Source organism: Lissotriton helveticus, chromosome 11 (genome assembly GCF_964261635.1).
Source record: "Lissotriton helveticus chromosome 11, aLisHel1.1, whole genome shotgun sequence".
Classification (NCBI taxonomy): Eukaryota; Metazoa; Chordata; class Amphibia; order Caudata; family Salamandridae; genus Lissotriton; species Lissotriton helveticus.
This window is the reverse complement of record NC_136072.1, coordinates 638791574-638811990: the sequence shown is the minus strand read 5'-3', so window position 1 is coordinate 638811990 and position 20417 is coordinate 638791574. Positions and strand designations below refer to the sequence as shown.

At 44.0% G+C, this 20417-nt stretch overlaps 1 protein-coding gene across 2 annotated transcripts in view; it reads left to right on the top strand.

The window, feature by feature from the left end:
* Positions 1-20417, top strand: part of EPHA4 (EPH receptor A4) — a 154864-nt gene that overhangs the window by 54782 nt on the left and 79665 nt on the right. For both annotated transcript variants that reach the window (XM_078666463.1, XM_078666464.1), the window contains exon 4: positions 3534-3689. In XM_078666463.1, coding sequence (XP_078522589.1) covers positions 3534-3689 — 156 coding nt within the window. The remainder of the gene's footprint in view (positions 1-3533; positions 3690-20417) is intronic.

Genomic DNA, 20417 nt, shown 5'->3' with positions numbered 1-20417 from the left:
GGATACATTGTTACCACCTCATATTTCCTTTAGTATATAAGGCAGTGTAAATACTGTACGGCAAGTACATTTCCTATAGGCCCGCCTGTGCCTGCACCGAGTAAATAAGGCTGTTATTTGGCCATTTAGAACGTTGTGTAATAACGTGGGAAAGCACAACAGCACAAATAACGTTTGCAATGCTTATCAGGTGTGTTTTGGTGCCGGGTTAACACATCTTCACTAAAAAATGGGGAATAGAGTACAGAAATAGATTTTGCTCATGTTTCGACTAGAAAGTTAGGCCAATTAGGTGGTAAGTGCCCTGAAAACAGGGGAATGAGCACAGTTAATGTTCATCACCTAATTGAAATAAGTGTTAAATAGGAGAAATTGCAGTTTGCACACGTTTCAACACTTAAGCTGTTAATGCTTTTGCACTGTTATCACATTTTCGTCGGATTTGCTAAAATATCTGCTTTTCCCATACAGTTATTGACTGGTGTAAGATCATTTACACCACAGGGCTCTGAGGCGTCGGCTGGACAGCCCATATATCCGTGATCCTGGTTGTGGGTTGGTGTTCAGTCACAGGGGCTGTGTCTGGCAAACCATATGCTGAGTTCATGAATCGGGAAGAAGGCCAATGTGGAGGGAGGCTGTGCCTTTGAAATAACCATACACAGGGGTGGAACCTAAGAAGGAGAAGAAAGAGCGGGTGAGATATAGCATGGTTGGGTGACACCTTATAATATTAAACTTTATAATAAGATTAGGAATAGATCAATCAGCTGGAAGTTAAAAAGAGGGTGATGGACACCAAGTCATTTTTTGACTCTGAGCTGGTGTTGGGGTATGTGTAAATGGTTGGGCCTTGGTATGAGGAATATGCAAAGTGATATCCGAATTTAGGAACGGACGAGCTGTGCTGAAAGATCTTAAATGCTTGGGTAGCGAGGCAACAATGGAAGATAAATTGGTTTTGACAGTTGTATGTCCTTATACCATGGTGGAAATATTGACCCACCAAAAGATCGCAACCACTACTTTGGTCTACCACTATGTCTCAAGGTAAGAATATATTTACTATATTTAACTCACCAGCCAGTTACCATGACAATATAGTGCTAGTTAATGTAGTGGAAGCAATTTTTCTGTACGGGGAGAGCACTGGTATTGACGAACTGCATTTGAAAGATGAAGCTGAGAGTTGTGATCGAAGGATGCCACATACTTGTTATATTTCAGTGTATGTTTCAGTAAGACAAACTGAATGAATGAGGTGGTTGCTGTCCAATCTAATCAATACCGCCTTGTCTTCTAAGAGGGTAGTATGTAGGAAACAGGGTAGACATGTTTCGGAGCTTGACATCAATGACTGTCTTCTGCTCCTGATTAATTGCCTGGCTCACCAGCTGTTTTATCGTGGACACTTAGTCTCAGAATTGTTCCTGCTGTGTTGACGGCTCTTCTTTCTCTGTCACCTGATCTGGGTGCTGAGCATGTGGTTAGTGCAGCTCACATCTGAGGCCTGCCCCCTTCCTATGCTTCTGGTAATGGATAGAGGCTGTTAAGAATGTCCTGCAAGCCACATGTTCTCGCAGTGGAGCATCCTGGCATCCAGCAGGGAATCACTCAATCACTGCAGACACGTTTCTGCTACAGCTGAAATGAATGTAGCAGCCGGAATAGGACAGCGGGGTTTTGTAGCTCCTGTGTACTGTACCATCCACCATGAAGGTGCTAGGGAGGTGAGATGAAGGCTCTGTAACCCCAGTTTCCCTCTTGTCTGTTGGACCATCTAGTAATATAAGGAGAGATGGGTATTCTGCATGTCTATATTGGCTGCCTAATACATTAATATTACGTTAGTACATGTTTGCCAAAGATGCTGGTAGAGCCCGTCCTATCTGAATCTTAAAGCAGAGACACTGAGGCAATGTCAGGCTACTGTGGTACTGTGGTACTTTCCTTGCTACCCCTACCCTCAGGGGGGCGCAAAGTCATCATCAGGATCTTAAAGTGGGAAGGGCTTAATGAGCCATGTTTGCTTAATTTGGTTTTAGACTCTGTGCCCTTCTTCAAGGCCCCTTAACAGCAAATTTGTGGGTATGGAGGAGCTAAAAGTGTGGGGCTACGGTGCAATCCTGGAATGCCCCTGGGATTCTGAAGGGAGATGTTTTCACTTCCCCTACCCCAGTATCAAAGTACTTTGATGAATCAACAAACATGGTCAGGAAGGCAGAGAAGTCCCATATAGACACATGCTTATAAAACGGGATTGTCAGCAAAGCAACGGTTCCAGATCTGTCTAAAGGATCAGCGAGGTATGGAAGGCAATCAGCAAAACGATAACAACAGACCAAACTAAACTTATAACAGAGGAAGCAAACGGCTGCAGTCACATTTTAACTGTAAGTTCTTTAGTTTTGACAGTAAGCATGTATTACTCACCTTACCTTCTAATTTCCACTTTGAGAGAAGTAGATCCATTGAGCCTACAAATATTGCAGAAAATGTTTTTCCAGCTTAGTAAATTGAAGGTAAACCTTAAGCGGTAGTGGCTCAGGCTCAATGTTATATTCCTTGATAGCATGCTCAGTTTTGCCGCACTGTTTGTTTAACGGCAGATAACACACCAGATGAAAGTGTGGCTTCTCAGTTCATGAAAGGGGAACTACAGTGGATCATAATTTTCAGCAGAAATAAAAATTGCAAATGAAATGTTTCTGCCACTGTGGATATCTTTTCTTGCCTTCTTCAGGATTTGCATGTTATCCTACAAAATGTCAAACTCTGCATGATATATTTTCTATCCTTGCCAAATTTGTTTGTCACACATTGTGTCACGGCACACCAAAGGCGATATTCTTGAGCTCTTAACCAGTGCTTCCCTTGCACTGTCTGAATCGTTCATCAACATTTGTGCGTGGTGGGCCTTATGAACACTGACATAAAATTATGTTCGATCTCTTTGTTAAGACCAGGTACAAAAAGGACAAAGTCCGAACGTGAGGTGATTCAGCTTGGTGTAGTCTGTCTTCGGGTGGAAGATGTGCTGTTTGCTTGACATATGTATATTTGTCTTTTTTTCTGTGTGGACGTGGGTGTGCACACTTTCCTAGATGCGATGACAGGAAAGAAGCATATTGTTTTCCTCCGAAGCATGTGTAGCTTCTTATTTCTCCTTGGGCTTTGCTCCAAAACAGATATCCATTTTCCAAGTTGTATAGCGGCTTGATATAGCATGGTTATAGGAGTCAGAAGAAACCATCTTGATGTTTGCCTCTATTGCTCGAACCCAGAATCAGTGTAGTCATGTCCCTGCACACAAAGCTATGAACTTGTTCAACTGAGTGTCTGAAGCTCTTGATGCAGAACAAAGACACTTAGCGATTTGTTTGTATTAGGCCCATTTCTACTTCCTTATTAAAAGGACCCTGATTGTTATAATTTTGGTTGTGTCTCCTCTTGCTGTAGTTGATATTGTCAAGGTCTGATTTTATTGCTGTGTGCTGTGTAAATAACGCCTTCCATTCCTTTTCTCTTTCCAGCCTGTAAAATTGGATACTACAAGGCCCACTCAGCAGACACCATCTGTGCCAAATGCCCTCCACACAGCTACTCCATCCGCGAAGGCTCGAAGTCCTGCACCTGTGACCGCGGCTATTTCAGAGCCGAAAACGACCCCGCTTCCATGCCTTGCACTCGTAAGTTTTCCTTTATATTTACAAGGGATAAACCTGTGGGTTCTAATCCTGAGAATCAGACTTTGTTGCACTAGCTAACAACTAATTTCACAGAATCAGTCCTTCGCGAGAATGTCTCCTTTTGTGTACAATGTCCCTCAATTTTTTGTTTGACTTACCATAGGGCCTAACAAGGACTTGGAGACCATTTCAAGCTGTGTGTAAAAGGCAGCTTTCATTTAAATTCATCAGTGTGACCACAAAGAACCATAGAAGTAAAACCACGTTGGTTCTCCTTAAAGCTTACTCTTAGACTCAGGGCTCCAGATAAGATTTAGAAGTGGCAACATACTTGTCCCTTTTTGTGGAAGGTTTTCGTAAATTGATTTACGTGGGAGTAAAAATGGTAATTCTCATTCCCAATCGGGGTATTTTTATGCAAACAAAATATATTTTAATGTTAAAATTGTCCATGTTGTTCCTGGTATTTCAAATAAATTAAAATGTGTACTTCTACCCCAATGTGGAAGCATGGTTAGACTCCTGAACCTCTCTCATACACAATTCTTCAATGTTTCATAGCACTGTTACATTCTTTCTCTTGTTAGTCATTTTGGCAAGGTCGTGGGTGTAAAATATCTGGGAACAATTCTGCTTTGAAGTTCTCGCTAGCATTACAAATTGTTACATAATTCATTTAGGTTAGCCTCAGCACTCGAGTGCTGATGTCAAATGGCATGCTTTCATTTTGGCTGGTATAAAGTAATTGTGATGAAAATGGCAGTTCTCACTGAGCCATATCTGAAGAGTTTACAGCAGTGAGAAGTTGGCCTTTCTGTGCCAAGCTGAGGAACAGTGCCCAGCTACCTTTTGTAATATCTTCAGCAGAATCTTTTCTCACTGGAAACAAAATAGAAAACGGTTAAAACGTGTATTGTTAAAAAAAATATATGACTACAAATGCGAAAAGGTGACATTTGGGGATATTCATGGGGAATATATTCATTAATTCTAAACACATTGTGAGCACCAAAACATGGGTGCTTTTTCAGTTTTCGCCCTTTAAACCAGCCCTAGTTTTCATCAATTTTCATCCGGTTTCATACTACTTTCTTACAAAAATGACAAAAAACTAATCCATGACTCCGCGATGTGAGGGAATCGCTCAATCAGGTTCCCTGGAAAAGGAGTTGCGTAGAGTTTGTATACATTATGCTTTCCTAAAGTTGCATACTGTTTGTTACAGGTGTTGCCTTTATTTGTAGATTAAAATCTGTATTTTGTAATTTTTGTCGATGATGGTTAGACGTCCCAGCTTGCTTCCTAGGAAGCACGGCCATCGTTGTGAAGTTGTGTTCATGGAATGGGGTGTGAGGATTTTGCTGGATTGTCCTCGAGGTGGGCTTTGATTGTCACAGCAGTGTGCTTGCAGGGGATTACTGTTGCTTGTCTTGCCAGCTGAGGAGTTTTGAAACATGGGGTGGCCTAGAGACTGTTTTTCCTCATTTACCGTTTGATTTGTCGGTTTAACCCCCTCCTCTCTCTCACACACAAACATGCTGCTGTATACGGAGGCCTGTCCTGTCCTGCCCTCCCGCTGTGTGGTCAAGCCATGTCTTTGTCCATCACCGATGTTTATTCAGCAGGATGTGCCAGGCTGTGTGTTGACCATGCAATAGATCCTGGCATGAGCAAGCTAAGGCATCTTGATGGCCTTACCAGCCCTCTGCACAGCATGGGTGACGTCACGTCAGAACTGCAGCTCAGTTTGTGTATAGAATTCAGTGATGCTGTGGGTAGCCGCATTTTCGCGGTACCCACACTGGTGATGTCAGACTCTATTTTTGCTCATGTTGTAGCTGTCTTTTTTTCTGTACTGTGCTCTGAAACCTCTGGGTCCTGTTCTTACTTTATAAAACTCTCTACATAATAAAACAAATACAGTTTTCAGAACCACCTCCTTCCCCATTGACAAATCTAATAATGTTGTATTGCCAGTCAATAAGTCGCATGAACGGGGAATATTCAGAGGAGGAGAAATATATACTAACGTCTAAGGGAGCTCAGAAGTTGTCAGCGACTCTCAATAAGATTAATGAACCTTTTTATTTAACGTGTATTAATTCACTTCTGAAGTGTGTCATTGCTGTAAACATCAGCTGTTAGTATTGCCAAATTGGCTTAGTTTAATGACCTTTTAAAGGGGCAGGCTGGGTCTCACTCCTCATCTGCTGCCATAGGGAACGTTCAGCTCGCTGAGCCATGCTGCCACGGACTTGTCTGGCAGAGCCATAAACAACGCAGGGCTTCTTTCCAGCGCCCTCACAGGCGGCCATCAATTCTTGCCAGTTGCCTAAACCAGGTGACCGTCTCCATTCCACTGCCCCGGGGGCCATCATTAGGAGGCCCCGCCTTTCTTCATTATGCTCTCTTTAGCCCCGCAATTCCCAGCCAGCCCTGCGTTTAGTACCCGGCCAGCGTGACGGCGCGCTAATGAAGAAATAAAACACAGCTTTGGGGATCTATTCTTCTCGCCAGAGATACTCTCTGCTCCAGTGGCCTGTAAAATCAGATTTCTGTTTACCTGGAGACCTGTTATTAGCCCAGATGAACGAAAGTATCATTTGGAGGTTTGGGGGCCCGCCACCTGCGACGGAAGAGTGGCCGCTTGTCCCCGCTCATTGTTTCCAAAGATAAAGACTTCTGATGTGAAGCCGTTTAAAAAAAATGCCCCATGGTCATGATTGAGGCCTGTCTCTCCCTGCTACCTGAGCCCTTCGTTGTGCTGCACTGGAAAGAGTATAAGGTGCAACTTTTCTGGCGCCCCGAGTTCCTTTTGTAGCATTGATTTCCCACAATTGTTCTTTGACTGCAGGGGAAGTGTGTCAGGCGAGAACTCGGGCGCCATTGCTGTCCGTGGATTCTTGGCATCACATCCAATCACGGCAAGGCTAACAGAGGAACAGCCAGGATCTGGTCGGTTCTGTACGCAAATCATTTCCAACAAGTGCTTTGAGTGGGCAGGTGCTGGCAGGCACTGAGGACCTGTGCTTCTCTAAGTTGTTGGGGGTGGTACCTGCAATTCTCGTCACTGGTGCAGTCCATTTAGTGGGAGCGTACTGTCACCTCTCAGTAGCAGATACATAGGTATACTAGGTACATGCACTTCAGGCTTCCATTTCAAGTGCTGTCCCAACAAAGAAACAGGCAAAGATTGAATATCACATTTAAGGACTCATTTGCAAAATATACTTTCTTAACCCCATGGCTGTGGCGGTAATTCCGCCGCAGCGCTAGGGGGAGGGGGGGCCGCGAGGCGCCGCCATGCTCGTGACGGAACCACTCCGTCACGATCCTCGGGCGCGCTGTGCTTGTGACGGAGTGGTTGCATCACGGCCCCGCCCGCTCAGTAGAACGCACCGCGGAGGCATGAAATCAGCGCCGCGCAGGTGCGGCGGCCGGGCCGTGACGTAACCACTCCGTCACCAGCACAGCGCATCCGTGGCTGGTGACGGAGTGATTCGGTCACCAGCATCGATAAGGTTAAGCCGAACTTCAAGTCTGGCAGTGGGTTAGGATCTAAATAACAGACTGAATTTTGAAATAAAAGCCTGGCTGCAAAAAAAAAGATTTAAAAATTTAAGTCGATAAAATATGCGAACGCTGTTAAATGCGTGGTAGGTAAGTGCCAAGTAAACAATACGTCCTAAAGCTGAATGTCGTTGAAGACACTGGTTTCATTGATCTGATTAGCTGCAGTGGATCTGATAAACCCTTTCAGTGATAGCTTTTTTCTTTGGTTTTGCTGTCTCAGATGATCTGAGATGATTTTCAATACAACAGTTTTGATGTTTTATGTGGAACATCCCACACAGTGATATTCCTCAGCATACTTTTTGCAATTTATAGGCAAGGAATACATTGGTGAACATGTTTTTGACTTCAGAAAAATTATGAATATAGGCCAAATTACGAGTCTGTTGTCTATGACCACCACACTAGTGGTGGCGGTCCTGTGGTCGCCATATTATGAGGTGACCATTCAGACCACCACCGCTGTGCCAGGAAACCACCATTCCCTAGCGGTGGCGCAGCAAACAGAGGTATCCAATATGCAAGGTGTGACCACTGCGGTTCACCCCCACCCTTTTCATGGCGGTGAGCCCATCATGAAAAGGCTGGCGGTGAGAAAACAAAGAGGGATCTACAGGGCCCCCATTCCCACGCCACCATGGGGATGCATTCAGTGGGGCACAACATATACTCCCCTGTTTGCAATCACCCCAAGTTCCAGCATGGCAAGGACTTCACAGTCCATGCCGTGCTGGAACTGCTTTGGCGTTCCCATTTCGGTGCCCATTTTCAGGGCACCGCCATGGGAACCGCAAAAGAAAAGCCCGCCAGACACGAGTTGAACTCCTAATCTGGCGGTCTGACCATGCATGGCTTTGGCGGTGCTGTGCTGGCGCAAAGCCGGCGCAGCACCGCCAAAATCACAATTAGGCCCTAAGTCAGCCACTCAGGATTCAAATCCTATGACTTGCATCCTTTGTGGTAACAAGACTAGTCTGAAGGGGGCAGCACAACTTGTGTCTCTTGGAGGCTCATGTGGGTGGAATGAGTGTGTTCCTCCCATTACTAGAACAGTTTATAGCAACCACGGATGGACCTGACAATAAGCTATCAACCATAAAAGGTAAGGGCAGCAAAAAGACAGAATTCCCAAGCATAAAAAATAACTTTCCATTATATTACGTTCGAAAATAAGCCTTATTTAATGAACATTTGCCCATTTAGTGTGAAAATGAGAATTTAATGTGGGTTATGTGTTAACGTGCACGTTGGGAATACATATATACGTGGAAATATTACTACTAGTAAAGTTTGAAAAACTTGTAATGTCTGATCCCTCAGTGCTTCTAACATTATACAGATACGTGCTGCCCACCGCCCTGTACTAGCCAGTCCTTCTGCAAATGATATCACTTCCGGAATAGAAGAGTGGTGAGCTTGGCTGAGGGGACTGTCCACAGCTCAGTTCGCATTGGAGCTGTGTCTGGCACATTTACTTAGGGGTGTGCCCCTATTTGAATACAGCCTGTCTCCTTATAACGCAAGCATTGAACAGAAGAAAATGCTTTGTAGCACTATGTGGTCAAACGTTGGCCAAATGAAGAAATGTCTGTACCTAGTTTTAATCTGAGTGGTGTCTCATGGAAAGCAGAGACTTCCAAAAAGGCCAGGATGCCATCCACTCTTATGGGGACAGCCATGTGATCCCCTTTCTGAGGTAGGGGCACCGAGATGTCCCTATGGGGACGAGTCTTGGCTGTATCAAGACTCAAATAACCTAACATAGGCGCGGATATCGCGCACTCTCCTCATCTGTACGGAGTCATTTTTTCTACGGAGCACTGAGTGGAAATGTGTGGGGGAAGGGAGATTCGCCCTTTTCCTACCCTTTTAGATCGGGAGGGATTACGCTTCGTAAATGTTATTTAAAAAGGACCCATATCTTTTAAAATCATATTAAACCTTTTGTGAGTCTAAAATGAGGTTTGTAAATCTCAGTGTTTTTCAAACACTGTGAAAGAGTTATTTATAATATGTGAAAAATTCTATGAGGAGGATACCCTACTCGGTAAGTTACAGCAGTAATTTATAGAGAGTTGCGTATTGTGTAGGGCTGACTGGCATATCAAGATCGCTATTTTTCCAAAATGTAAACTGCGTGAAGCAGAAATAATGAATGATTATAAATATTGAAGTAAATTCTGTTGGCACAGCATATTGAGAAAACCCACAAGAGAGCAGACTAACACAGTTATGCCACAACATTTCCAAATGAAATAATTTCATATTAACTTATTTTCGCTCTGTAGGTTGATTGCTTGTGCCTGGCATGAACTACTGCAATTTCCGCAAGATGCTTAGTTCTGATTGGCTGCCTGGAAAGTGCTTAGTTTCACTCAGATTAAAAGACACGAATTAATTAGTCTCCAAACATAATTAGGTGGAAGGCCATTGGAAAACATGCACCTTTTAAGATATTTAATACAGAAAAAGGCTACAGTTATTAAAAGCACAACATAACGAGATGATGGGAGGAAAGTGGCTGAAGCTGTATAAAAGGTTTTTCTTCAGCTTTCAAATTTCACAAAACAAAAAATCAAACAAGCTTAATCCGCGCAATGGACCTCACTTACTTAGTCTGTATATAGGGCTTTTCTAATTGGATTTACTGCTCTGCCGTATTTCCTCCAGAAAGTATATTGTTTTTGAATTACCATTTCTGCCCTATCGCTCAAGGCCTCTGGCTCTAATGCTTTCTGACAGTTATCCACATAATGAACCGTAATGAAATGATGAGCATTCTGGGGTGGAAGCGGTGGTGGCTCAGTGCTGCTGTGCTGTTAAAAGTAGAATGCAAATGATCAGAACGCCATGCTTTACCCTTTCGAAGGTCAAAGATTAAAGAGACACTTTTCGGTTAATAAAAGCTTTAATCTTGTTAACTTCATACCTTCGTGTGGCTTTTTTTGGTTTTGTGCCTGACACTGGGACAAGTCCCTCCTCCACCCTGACATGACAAGACTGAAAGTCTGAATAAGGCATTCCAAAAACCGTCATGCCAGTCCCCACCTCTAGGGGGCTTTGCTGGAATTATCCTCCTAAGAAAGATGTAAACATGTGGTAAAACGCTGAATTTTACAGTAATCATTCACAAATAAATAGGCACCCATGCCATGGATTTCATGGCACTTCTGAGGCAGACCTACAGAGCAGCTACTATAGATTCTCCCACAGGGACATGGAATACAGTTTATCGATAACTGGATAATTTATGTGCATTTTTTAAAATTGTGTGGCCACTTTTAAAAATGGGTGCACTGTAGAAAAAAACACATTTGTATGATATGAGTTTATTCAGATACACGGTGCCCCACTGGAAAGAACAGGATCCTCACAATATTTCTCTTTACTAACCATCATCATACCTCACTTCTGTAACATCCACAGAATTCTTCCAATATTGGTCCGTATTTTCTTGTACCATGTACTGTTACCCTAGCATTAAAATATGCCACCTCATTTTTTCATACTAGCCTTTACGAGTATATTGTTAGTCGTTTTAGGGCGGAGAATCTTCTTGGAAAGGGGAGGGGGGGACAACATAAACCAAACATAGACAACAGCGCTAGACATTTATTAGAGGAGGAGACTGTTACTGAGTAGCTTACAGACAGCCTGCAGGTGCAGGCAGCAGGTCCCAACTTAAAGGATTGGACATCAAGCAGCTTGAGTGTTAATGACATAGCGATCTTGGCATTGCATGCACATGTATTGCCAGCATATGCCAAAGAAGCCGAACATATGCCAGGGGTGTCCACAGTTATTTCCGGAATGCCACACAATGCCAAGGATTGACATGGAGCACTTTGAATATGCCTGCATACATTTTACACCTCAGACCTGACAAGAATTCTACAGATTCAAACTTAAGAGGAACTAAACCGCAGGGATCCAATGTAGATCCAGGGGAGTTGATGTACAGAATTTCCAAATCAGAAATGTGACCATATGTAGTGAAATTCGAGGTTCGGTCTTGCGCTCCTGAACCTATGGTTGGACAGTCAATTCAATGGATTGCAGGAGGGTGTACAATCTTCATTTTGAGTCTAATGCAACAGGGCATAAAACCAGAGATGAGTTTGGCTTATTCTCCATAGTTTTGATGGGGTAGAGGAGAGTGCTCCAGATTCACCATCACTCCCCGCAGAAAGCGATATATTTGCAATGACTCCTTTCACAGTAGCATAGAGATCTACATTAGCATACTACCAAGGGCTGTTGCGGAGTGTTGTACCACTTTACCCTAGATTCATTATGGCTTCTGGAGGACAAAGTAGAGTTCTACAAACTCACTCTAACCCAATAATGTACAACTGACTTACCTGGATTGTGGTGAACATCTCTGTATTGCCCTCTGACAGCTTCTTTTCCCCTACCTGCAAATGGATGGCGGTGGCGGTGGTGCTCCAGCTGTCTTTTGTTCTTCAAATCAATAGCATTGAATACCAGCGGGCAGACGCCTAGTCAGTGAGCCTTGACTCCGATGCTACATTGGTTCCAAGATTGCCAAAGTCCTAATCAGGCCCTTAATTATGACTTACGAATGACACAATGGAGCGTTTGTCCTGAAGTTCCATGAGGTACATTAGTCCTCTGAATCTTAACAACTCATGTGTTGTTACTGTTACTCTTGTTGACAACTTAATTTCCTTTGCTTTGAAGGGTCAGCGTGAGCGGTACTGCCTCATGGCGTGAGTGGGGGAAGAAACACTGTAACTAAATTCAGAATGGTCAGGGATGTACAACTGGGAAGTGATTGCAAGGAAACTAGGTCAAAGTTTGAGACTAAACAGAAGGTCTGTGGAGTTAGAGTGGACTGTGCTCCATGTATCTGGCTGTTGGTACTTTCCTGTTCTCAAATTCCTGGCTTGCCTTTTTGCCTTAGCTCAGTATTTAGTACCAGGCCTTTTTCTTCACACAGAGATTCCACAAAGCCCTCAAGTGACAAGACGAAAGTACCAGACGAAAAGTTATAGCTTTTATGTATGTTTTGGGAACTAGAAACGTCCGCTCGGCTGTAAATATGATTCCACACTTTGCCAGTTGTAGTAAAATTCTTAAACCTCTTGAGCCCCAACAGCCACAACAAGTGCAGTCAGTAATGAGCCTCATTAGGCGGCTCTGCGTGGACACCAAGAGCTGCGCATTGACAGACGACTACGTAAATATTATTTCACCCAATTCGAACTGATAACAGTTGGCTACTGGCTGTGGGAGGGGAGGTTAAAAATGAGAAGGATGTGTGTCTTTTTTTAGAACATGGGCCTACTAAGTCTAAAGAAGGTCGAGGTCTCCTGGGGCTGCATGGATCAGTGAGGCGCAATTAGTGGCCTGATGACAGAAGTCTTCAGTATCGAAAAAAGGAAGGTTCCATAAGAGTGAAAAAGTACAGACTGAGTTAGAGGCATGCAATGACCGCCGGTCTAGGGTATTATTACCGTGAAACATACCGAGGAGATGAGGAGACGGCAAAAAATACAAAATTGGCAGTTGTTACTGTCCTGTTAACCTGCACAGAAGGTTGCAGTTAAGCGCTCCTTACAAAAGAAATTTCCGATCTGGTAATTTTGCACTGCCGCGCTTCAGTAATTTTGGGATGCTTGCTTATTAAATATGGGTTATCCCTTTAGGAATGGGGAATTACCATGGACATCAGTTTTCCCACGCCAATTTCCACAAGTAATTCCCCATTATTGGCGCCGCGGCCAGGGCGACTGACGCTGGAATCTGGGGACCACGGTTCGATCCCCGGCTCCGGCGGCAGGTTAGCCCAGCACCATGTGACTCTGGGCAATAGCTCGCTTAATCTTCCCGACGGCCCCCAGCGCCTAGAGACCCTTACGGGTGATTGTGCGCTTTACAAATGTGGACTTTACTTTATTATTAGGCTTTTTCCAGGGACTAATTTGGCTGTGTGTACCCTGGTGAAAATGTCTTGGAAATCCTGAGGTATTACCGCACTCGGCTGCGCTGCATCAGTCAAAAGCCCCAACGTGGCGGTAACTCACTGAATTCCTCTTAACTTGTAAGGAGGAGTTTAGTCTCTTCCAACTCAGACACAGAGGGAAAGGGAAGGAACAGATGACTGGTATTTCAAGTGGCTCCTGCATTTAACGGGACTGTTGATTTTGGATCTGACAGTTGTAAAAACACATCAGCTACGATGATAAATGGCCTCGATTGGACACACAGGCGACCCAGCCTGGAAGATGCAAGGCCTTATGTAAACCAGCCTGCAGCGGGAGCGAGGGAGGGCCGGGCCGATGAACGAAAGCAATTAGTGGCATCAGCAGCGCACAAATGTCAGGGGAAAGCGCGGGCTTTATTTCCGAGTCCTGGCCGTACACATCCCCCGTGTTTACTCTGCCGCCGACCTGTCTTTCAGCGGAGGAGAGATTAGCGCGGAAGACCCTGGCGCGGAGGCCTCACCGCTCCACACGTGAAGCCGCACTGACAGGCCCGGAGATGTACGTGATTAACGAAGCATCCGGGACTCGGGGTCACGGGACTCGGGCCCGCGTGGTCCGGGACCTGGATGCGCGCATCACCCCGGTGAGCTGAGGAGGCAGCGCGAGCACCGCCGGCCTCCATTTTATGCGTGTGAGAGTTGTTTGTGAGGCCGCGCACTTCCGTTTATCTGTCTTCACATTTGAGCCGCTCCTGTTGTGGCATGTAGTGAGACGTATGCATGAGCAGGCTGTTTATGTGGGTCGTGGCTGTGTGATAAAATGGACTCATGCAGTTGGGTGTGTTAGGCCATATACCATGTACCTGTCAAATAACCCTCATTTTGAGGGTGACGTGCGCTTTTCAGTGAAACTCGTCCTCCCAAACCCTACAGAGTTTTTCTCTGAATTCTCTGTAATGGTATCACCCTCTTTAACACATGGCCCCAGCCTCATTCGAGAGAAAAGAGTTTGACAGGTGCGATCAGTCATTGGGCAAATGTGATTGGAGCCAGTGTGATTGTTTGTGACATTATTTCTATCGGTATGCGATTAGTGGCATAGGGCCATATACACATGCAAATAACTTTCTAACTAAGCTATTTTTTGAGCATTATATACATTGTTTTAAAATGTTAATGGATCTGCAAAGTGTACCAATGCGCTTGGCAGTACTGGAAGTTGTTTCTTGAAAATGATTAGAAAATGGTGGTATGTGTTGCACATTCCTGGAAGAGGACCCACTTGGTTAATGCATATGTTTTGTGTTTTGGGCAATCAACATAAGCGTTCATCCTTCTAAGGGTGATAAATGATTCTTATTGGAGACTGTAGCCATATACCTTGCTGCTTTGCATCCTCCACACGGTTGCAATATGGTGGCATAAAGCTCTATATTTGAAAACATCAGTATTAACAGTGGTGGCTGCTCCGCCAAGGCGGAGGAGTGTCACACCACTGAGCAGGCCAACAAGGAAAAAATACAATGATAATAACTCATTGTTATTATCATTTTATTTTCCGTTCTTGCTCAGCTGAGTAGGGGCGGGCCAGGCTGCTCTGCTCACAGAGCAGGACACAAGTGGTTTGCCCACTCCAAGTGTGCAGGACGCTTTGGCCAGCAGTCTTGGGCTAGCCAATCCGTCATGCACACTTTGCATGTTCTGCACCAGGCTGCTTTACAGCCTGGGCGGAGACCATACCAAGACTCCCACTGCCTGTCTGAGCGACAAACCACAGTGCTCAGACCAATCACAATGCTGCATTGCAGCGTTGTGATTGGCTATGGGTGTGCTTCCTATTCCAGTCCGGAGCTAGGGACTATGGAGGAGAGACGCTGCGAGGAAGCGGCAAGAAGGTAAGTGTTTTCTTTTTTGTTTAACACATGGTTCGCCCGTCTCCCCCGCCCCATCTCCAGTCCCGCCACCCCTGGATCGTGCCGGCTACCAATGTATTTGTTCACCGTCCCCATCTCTTATAAATCCTGACACTTGTGTTGTCATCTAATTTCCTGTGCTTGGAACCTGAAGACACACCATTGGTGCTTTTGCATCCATCATTGCACGTCTTTAAGCTAACCCAGTCGTGCCCAGCCCAAGTTACAAAATTGATTCCACAATGGAGGAAGTAAGGGAGGCTGACACTGATAAAGGTTACTGTTAACATGTATGAGATTTTCTGATAGCTGGAAACAGAATGCTGTTTCACACTCCTAGATAAGACGATGAATTAAAAATATCCTGACGCATTGATGCTGCAACTGGAGGAAAAACACGTATTGCAATCAAGTGGTCTAGGGAGGTGGCGTGAGCCAGTGACTAAGGCGTCTGGTGCGAGTGGGGGAACTCCAAGTTGATATCCTGGTTCCCACTGTGTTACCTGGGCCAGATAACCCAAGATCCTTAGCCGAGTCATTTAATTGGAAATCTCAACATTGTTAAAGACGGTTTTCTGTCATAATAAGTTGGCCAATCAGTGTGAGAGTCACTCTCCAACTGCTGGACGTTTCCGTGTTCCAATAGGTGCTGCCGCTTAACCAGCGAGCTGTAGCAACGTTTCTAGCCCTGCCATAGAGAATATACCAGGACTGATTCATTAAGTGCTCGATTTAGGTATTAACAAAGAGATAGTATTGGAATTGCTGGCTACTTTAAAGTTTTGTACCATTTTCTGGTGATATATATTCCTGACCTTAACAGTGACTGCAGTAACTTGGTATTTGTTTATGCCTAGATATCGACAGACATTCCACAGGCCCGTGTGACTGTATCAACTACCAGGCCCTGCTTACAGATCGTAACAATGCATAAGTGCCATAGAGCATAAAATGCAGTATCTCTGCTACTAGTCATGTGTGCTGCCTGGCAGGGAAGCTATCTGTAACTACCTTACCCAGTACCATTGTGGCCACTCACTACAGGAAGCAACCTATAGGCCCACAGGAGTGTGATGGGCCCTTAACCTTCTTGCCAGACTATAAGGAAGCCGTTTGAAACTCAGGGGCTCTTCTCTGTACCATCAAGCTATATATCAATAGACCTTTTATTAACAATGTTGTGCCTTTACATTACAGAAAAAAAGTGGGTTATGAAAAGGATAAAAAAATGGTAGTCTGACATGATGCTGACTTAGCTAGGGAACAAAAGAGTGCTGTATTGTCACTGTATGCGCTGAATGGTTTAAGATCATTCTCAGAAGTATGGCGGGGGAGAAGGTTTGTTGCTTATATTAATATTAGTTGTTACTATTTTTGTTAGGACACTGAAGGTAAGGGTGTGCACAATTGTGTCCTTTTTTCCTGGAAAATTTTACGAAAATTGCTTGCACCGCGAATTAAATTTTCACACAAGTGCATACCTCATGTAAAAAATCCCTGCAATGCCTTCAGGGGACTTGTTTGAGCAGAAAATGTCTATGTTGTTTTCTGGTCCAACCAGTCTTCTGAAAAACGAAACAGAAACTTTCGTAATGCAAAATTTAGCATGAGATTCTTACATTTTGTGAGTGGTATTTAAGTTCTGAAATATATTAGAAGCAAATTTTAAACTATATATTTGAAAGTAATTGTGACTTACAACAGGATAATGAACACAAACACTAGTTGATTACGATAATTTGAGTAAACCGAAATCAGCTTTTCTGCAGTGCAACTGGTGTTCTCTTTCCAGAACATGCAGTTGCGCGCCTATGATGAGCAAAAGCCACCCTGCCACCAATGGAGCTTTAATGTTTCCGAAACTTTCACCTCCACTTATTTTTTTCCTCAATAACTTTTAATAACACCCTTGATCTACAGTTGAACTGAGTTTGTCTCAGTCAAAACTTGTATAACTGGCCAGCTGAGGGAAACATCAATAGTCTCCTCTCCCTCCTACACCTAGCCAAGAATGCACAGGAAATGACCTGACTAAGCAGGTGAGGAACATGGGCAGCGACTCCTGAACAGGGCCGCGCCTGAGCTTGAGAATCAGCACAAATTAGAATTTGCTGTTGCACGATGGGTAGGGCAGGTCTGCAAGGCCGGCCTTCCTTTTGGTGGTGGATTGATTGGAAGTTGTGTGAAATTAGCACCCCAGGGGTAAACAATATCTCGTGTAAAAAAGTCACACATACCAGCAGGGAATTTTACAGAGGAGAAAGTATCTCTCATCGATGTCCAGATTTTCACCTATTTAGCGCGGGCGCTTATGCAAAAACATTGCGGAAATTGCACAAAACCATCCCATCACATGCAGAGCCAGATATATTAAAGGAGAATGACCCGGTGTGGTGTTGCGTGAAAACCTAACACCACATGAAACAGATTCAAACAAGGGGCAGGTGGAACCTTTCTTGATGCTCTTAGGCATAACATGTGTAATTACAACAGAGTGACACATTACACATGCCTTACCTTTGGATGATTTTCCTTTTTTCGAAATTTTAACTGGAGGGTGTAAGTACAAATCTCCTGTAAGACAGGGCTAAGTTGCCATTCCACTGTAACCCAACACTAATATTACTTTCCAGACCAAACACAGCAATGACATCATGTTTTTTTTTACCATATGCAGAACCCAGCCCTGTTGTTTTTCATGTGACACAGTGTGAAGTTTAGTAAATGTGGGCCTATGCTGTTTTATTTTATGTGCAGAAGGCATCTGGTGGAATATATAGTTACCCTCCATACAGCTGTTCGTTCCAGGATTAAAAAAATGTGTACCAGTCAATAAAAGAAAGCTCACTGGATATTTTGCTGCAGGAGCTGAGATTTAATGCTCATGAAGTAGTTGGAGCTTTGTTTTTGTGACGTACAAGTTGTCAGAAGTGTGAATAATATATATATGGACATGAATAATCAAAAAGTATTGTTTTTGCTCTTGGGTTGCGTGCAAGGGTAGGAGCTACAGTGATGCTCAGCGGAACACCTTACTCCTTATCCCCCCGAAAACTCGTAAACAGAAAACCGCTTCTCTCTCCTTCGCAGGAAATGCACCAAAAATCTGGAACTCCTTTCCAATCCATATCAGGACCAATCCCTCCTTCCTAATTTTCAAAAGGCCGCTCAAACACCGCTTCCTTAATCGATCCCTCACAATTGGATAACTAAAGCCTAAATAATCGAAACCTGCTTATAGCAGCACACAGACACTAAGACCTAACCTCGTTAATCTCACTTAGAGCCACAGTGCCTTCTTCAACGACATCGCCGTGTAACGTCACAAGACACTTGATACCCTACGATGCTAACCTATCTTTTGAAGGACGGTGAGTTCTGCCCCGAAGATACTCTGCGATACGTCCTGACTCACTGTACATATCACTGTGTAAATTTGTCCTACGTGTGATAATGCTGTAAAGTGCTCTGATACCCTCGGGTCTAGTTAGTGCTATAGAAAACTTTTAAATAAATAAATAAAAAATACCCACCAAAAATTGATACTTTTATTCGGCACCCATTTTAGCTGGATATAGGTTTTTATTTATCAATCAGCCTGGAAGTGAAACTTCTGGTGAAATACTTCTGTCTTGGTAGAGTGTTAATGGGATGGGCGTCTGCGTTAAGCACCAGTTCAGTGTGGCACACAGTGGACAATGGGCAGAGTCCCTCTGCCACTCACTCCCCTCTATATCTCTTTTTGTCCCCTCTTCCCTGAGGGACTTCCTGCTTGTCTCCATCATTGCCGCTCATAGCAGGGGATGGCAGAGTTGTCACTTTTACATAATTGGAGTGATCTTGGAGATGCCAAGGCTGGTGTTGGCCTCTCCTCCCCGCTTTGCCCCCGGGCCCCCTGCCTCTAGGAAGGGACACTGCCTTGGCCCTGCCTGGCTGCGGGTTGGCCGCTTGGCATGTGCCCCGGCCGCCTCATCCCTTTCAGGCGGGAGGCGGCGGCGGATCATCTGCTGACCCGTCGGCATCTGCGCCCTCCCTGCCTAGTTTTCCACTCGGCTGCTTCCCTGTGTGGACACTGCCAGGCTCGTCCCACATACTGATTAGTGGCTTTGCTTCCAGGGGCCTTGAGTCGCTGCGCACGTTTCCCACGCGAAACGGCGGACGAAACCATTAAATCCTGATTAAATAGATCCAAGAAACCCTAGACTGACTCAAACCTTCATTCTAGAATGTGCGGAGAAGAAAATAATATCAAGAAATGCTGTTTAGCAGGAGAACTCAGTTCCAAAACTGCGGCCCGCTTTTTCATGGAAATTCAAGAAAGATTATGTGTCTTGTGCAACTCCTGTCAGGGCTCAGCGTTTCACCAAAGCAGTGAATGAATGTGACACAAATAATGCGATTGTCGGCTTTTGTATGTTTGACTGAATATATGCAACAAGAAATGTGAAATTATGCGGCATAATGTGGCACAGTCGTGGCAGTATTATTTCATTATTTCATCATTAGTATACACATTTAATAAGCACAAATGTTACTTAAATAGTACAAGTTTAACATCTAGAGCAGCCTTTGGTTTATGATTTGGCACAGCAGGGCACCGTTTGTGGTACTTTTTCAGTAGTTTTTGATCCATTAAAGGTGACATTTAAAACGTATGCAGAAGATTATGTATTATGTGGCAAGTGCAATAAATCTAGGTATTTAGGAATCATCTGAATGGCACAACCCGAGTACGTCTCACTGCGGATGGATTTGAAAGATATTTCCTTCAATTTCTTGTCTTAGTAGCAAACTTCTTTTGGTTTTTCCCAACATGAAAAGAAAAGTATTGCATAGAAGCCAGCTTTACTGCTCAGTCACAGTGAAATACTAGAATCCTTATGTCTTTTTAATGAAAGGCATCTGCGAATGTAGTTCCTGTCGATGCTGACCTTGCAGTTTGCTTATTAATAATAACGCCCTTAATTTCCGGGAGAAATCGCAGACACATTAAAAAAAAGTGCATGATTTAATATTTGCCTTCTATTAAACGTGATTCTGCAGTTTTAAACTTTATTTTTCTTTTTGAAAATAACAGAACACATGAGCCAGAATCCATTTATGTTTTTCCAACTATATCAAAAATTGAAAAACCATTTAAGAGAGACGCCCTAAAATTAGTATAGTGTGTAGAATGTAACAAACAGTTAGCTCTTAAATAACTTAGTGTCTCGGGAGCGCTAGTATTTTTGTGCCTTTAGGAACACTAAATACTTGAGTAGATATATGGTGCGTTCCAACTTGAGCATACAGTAT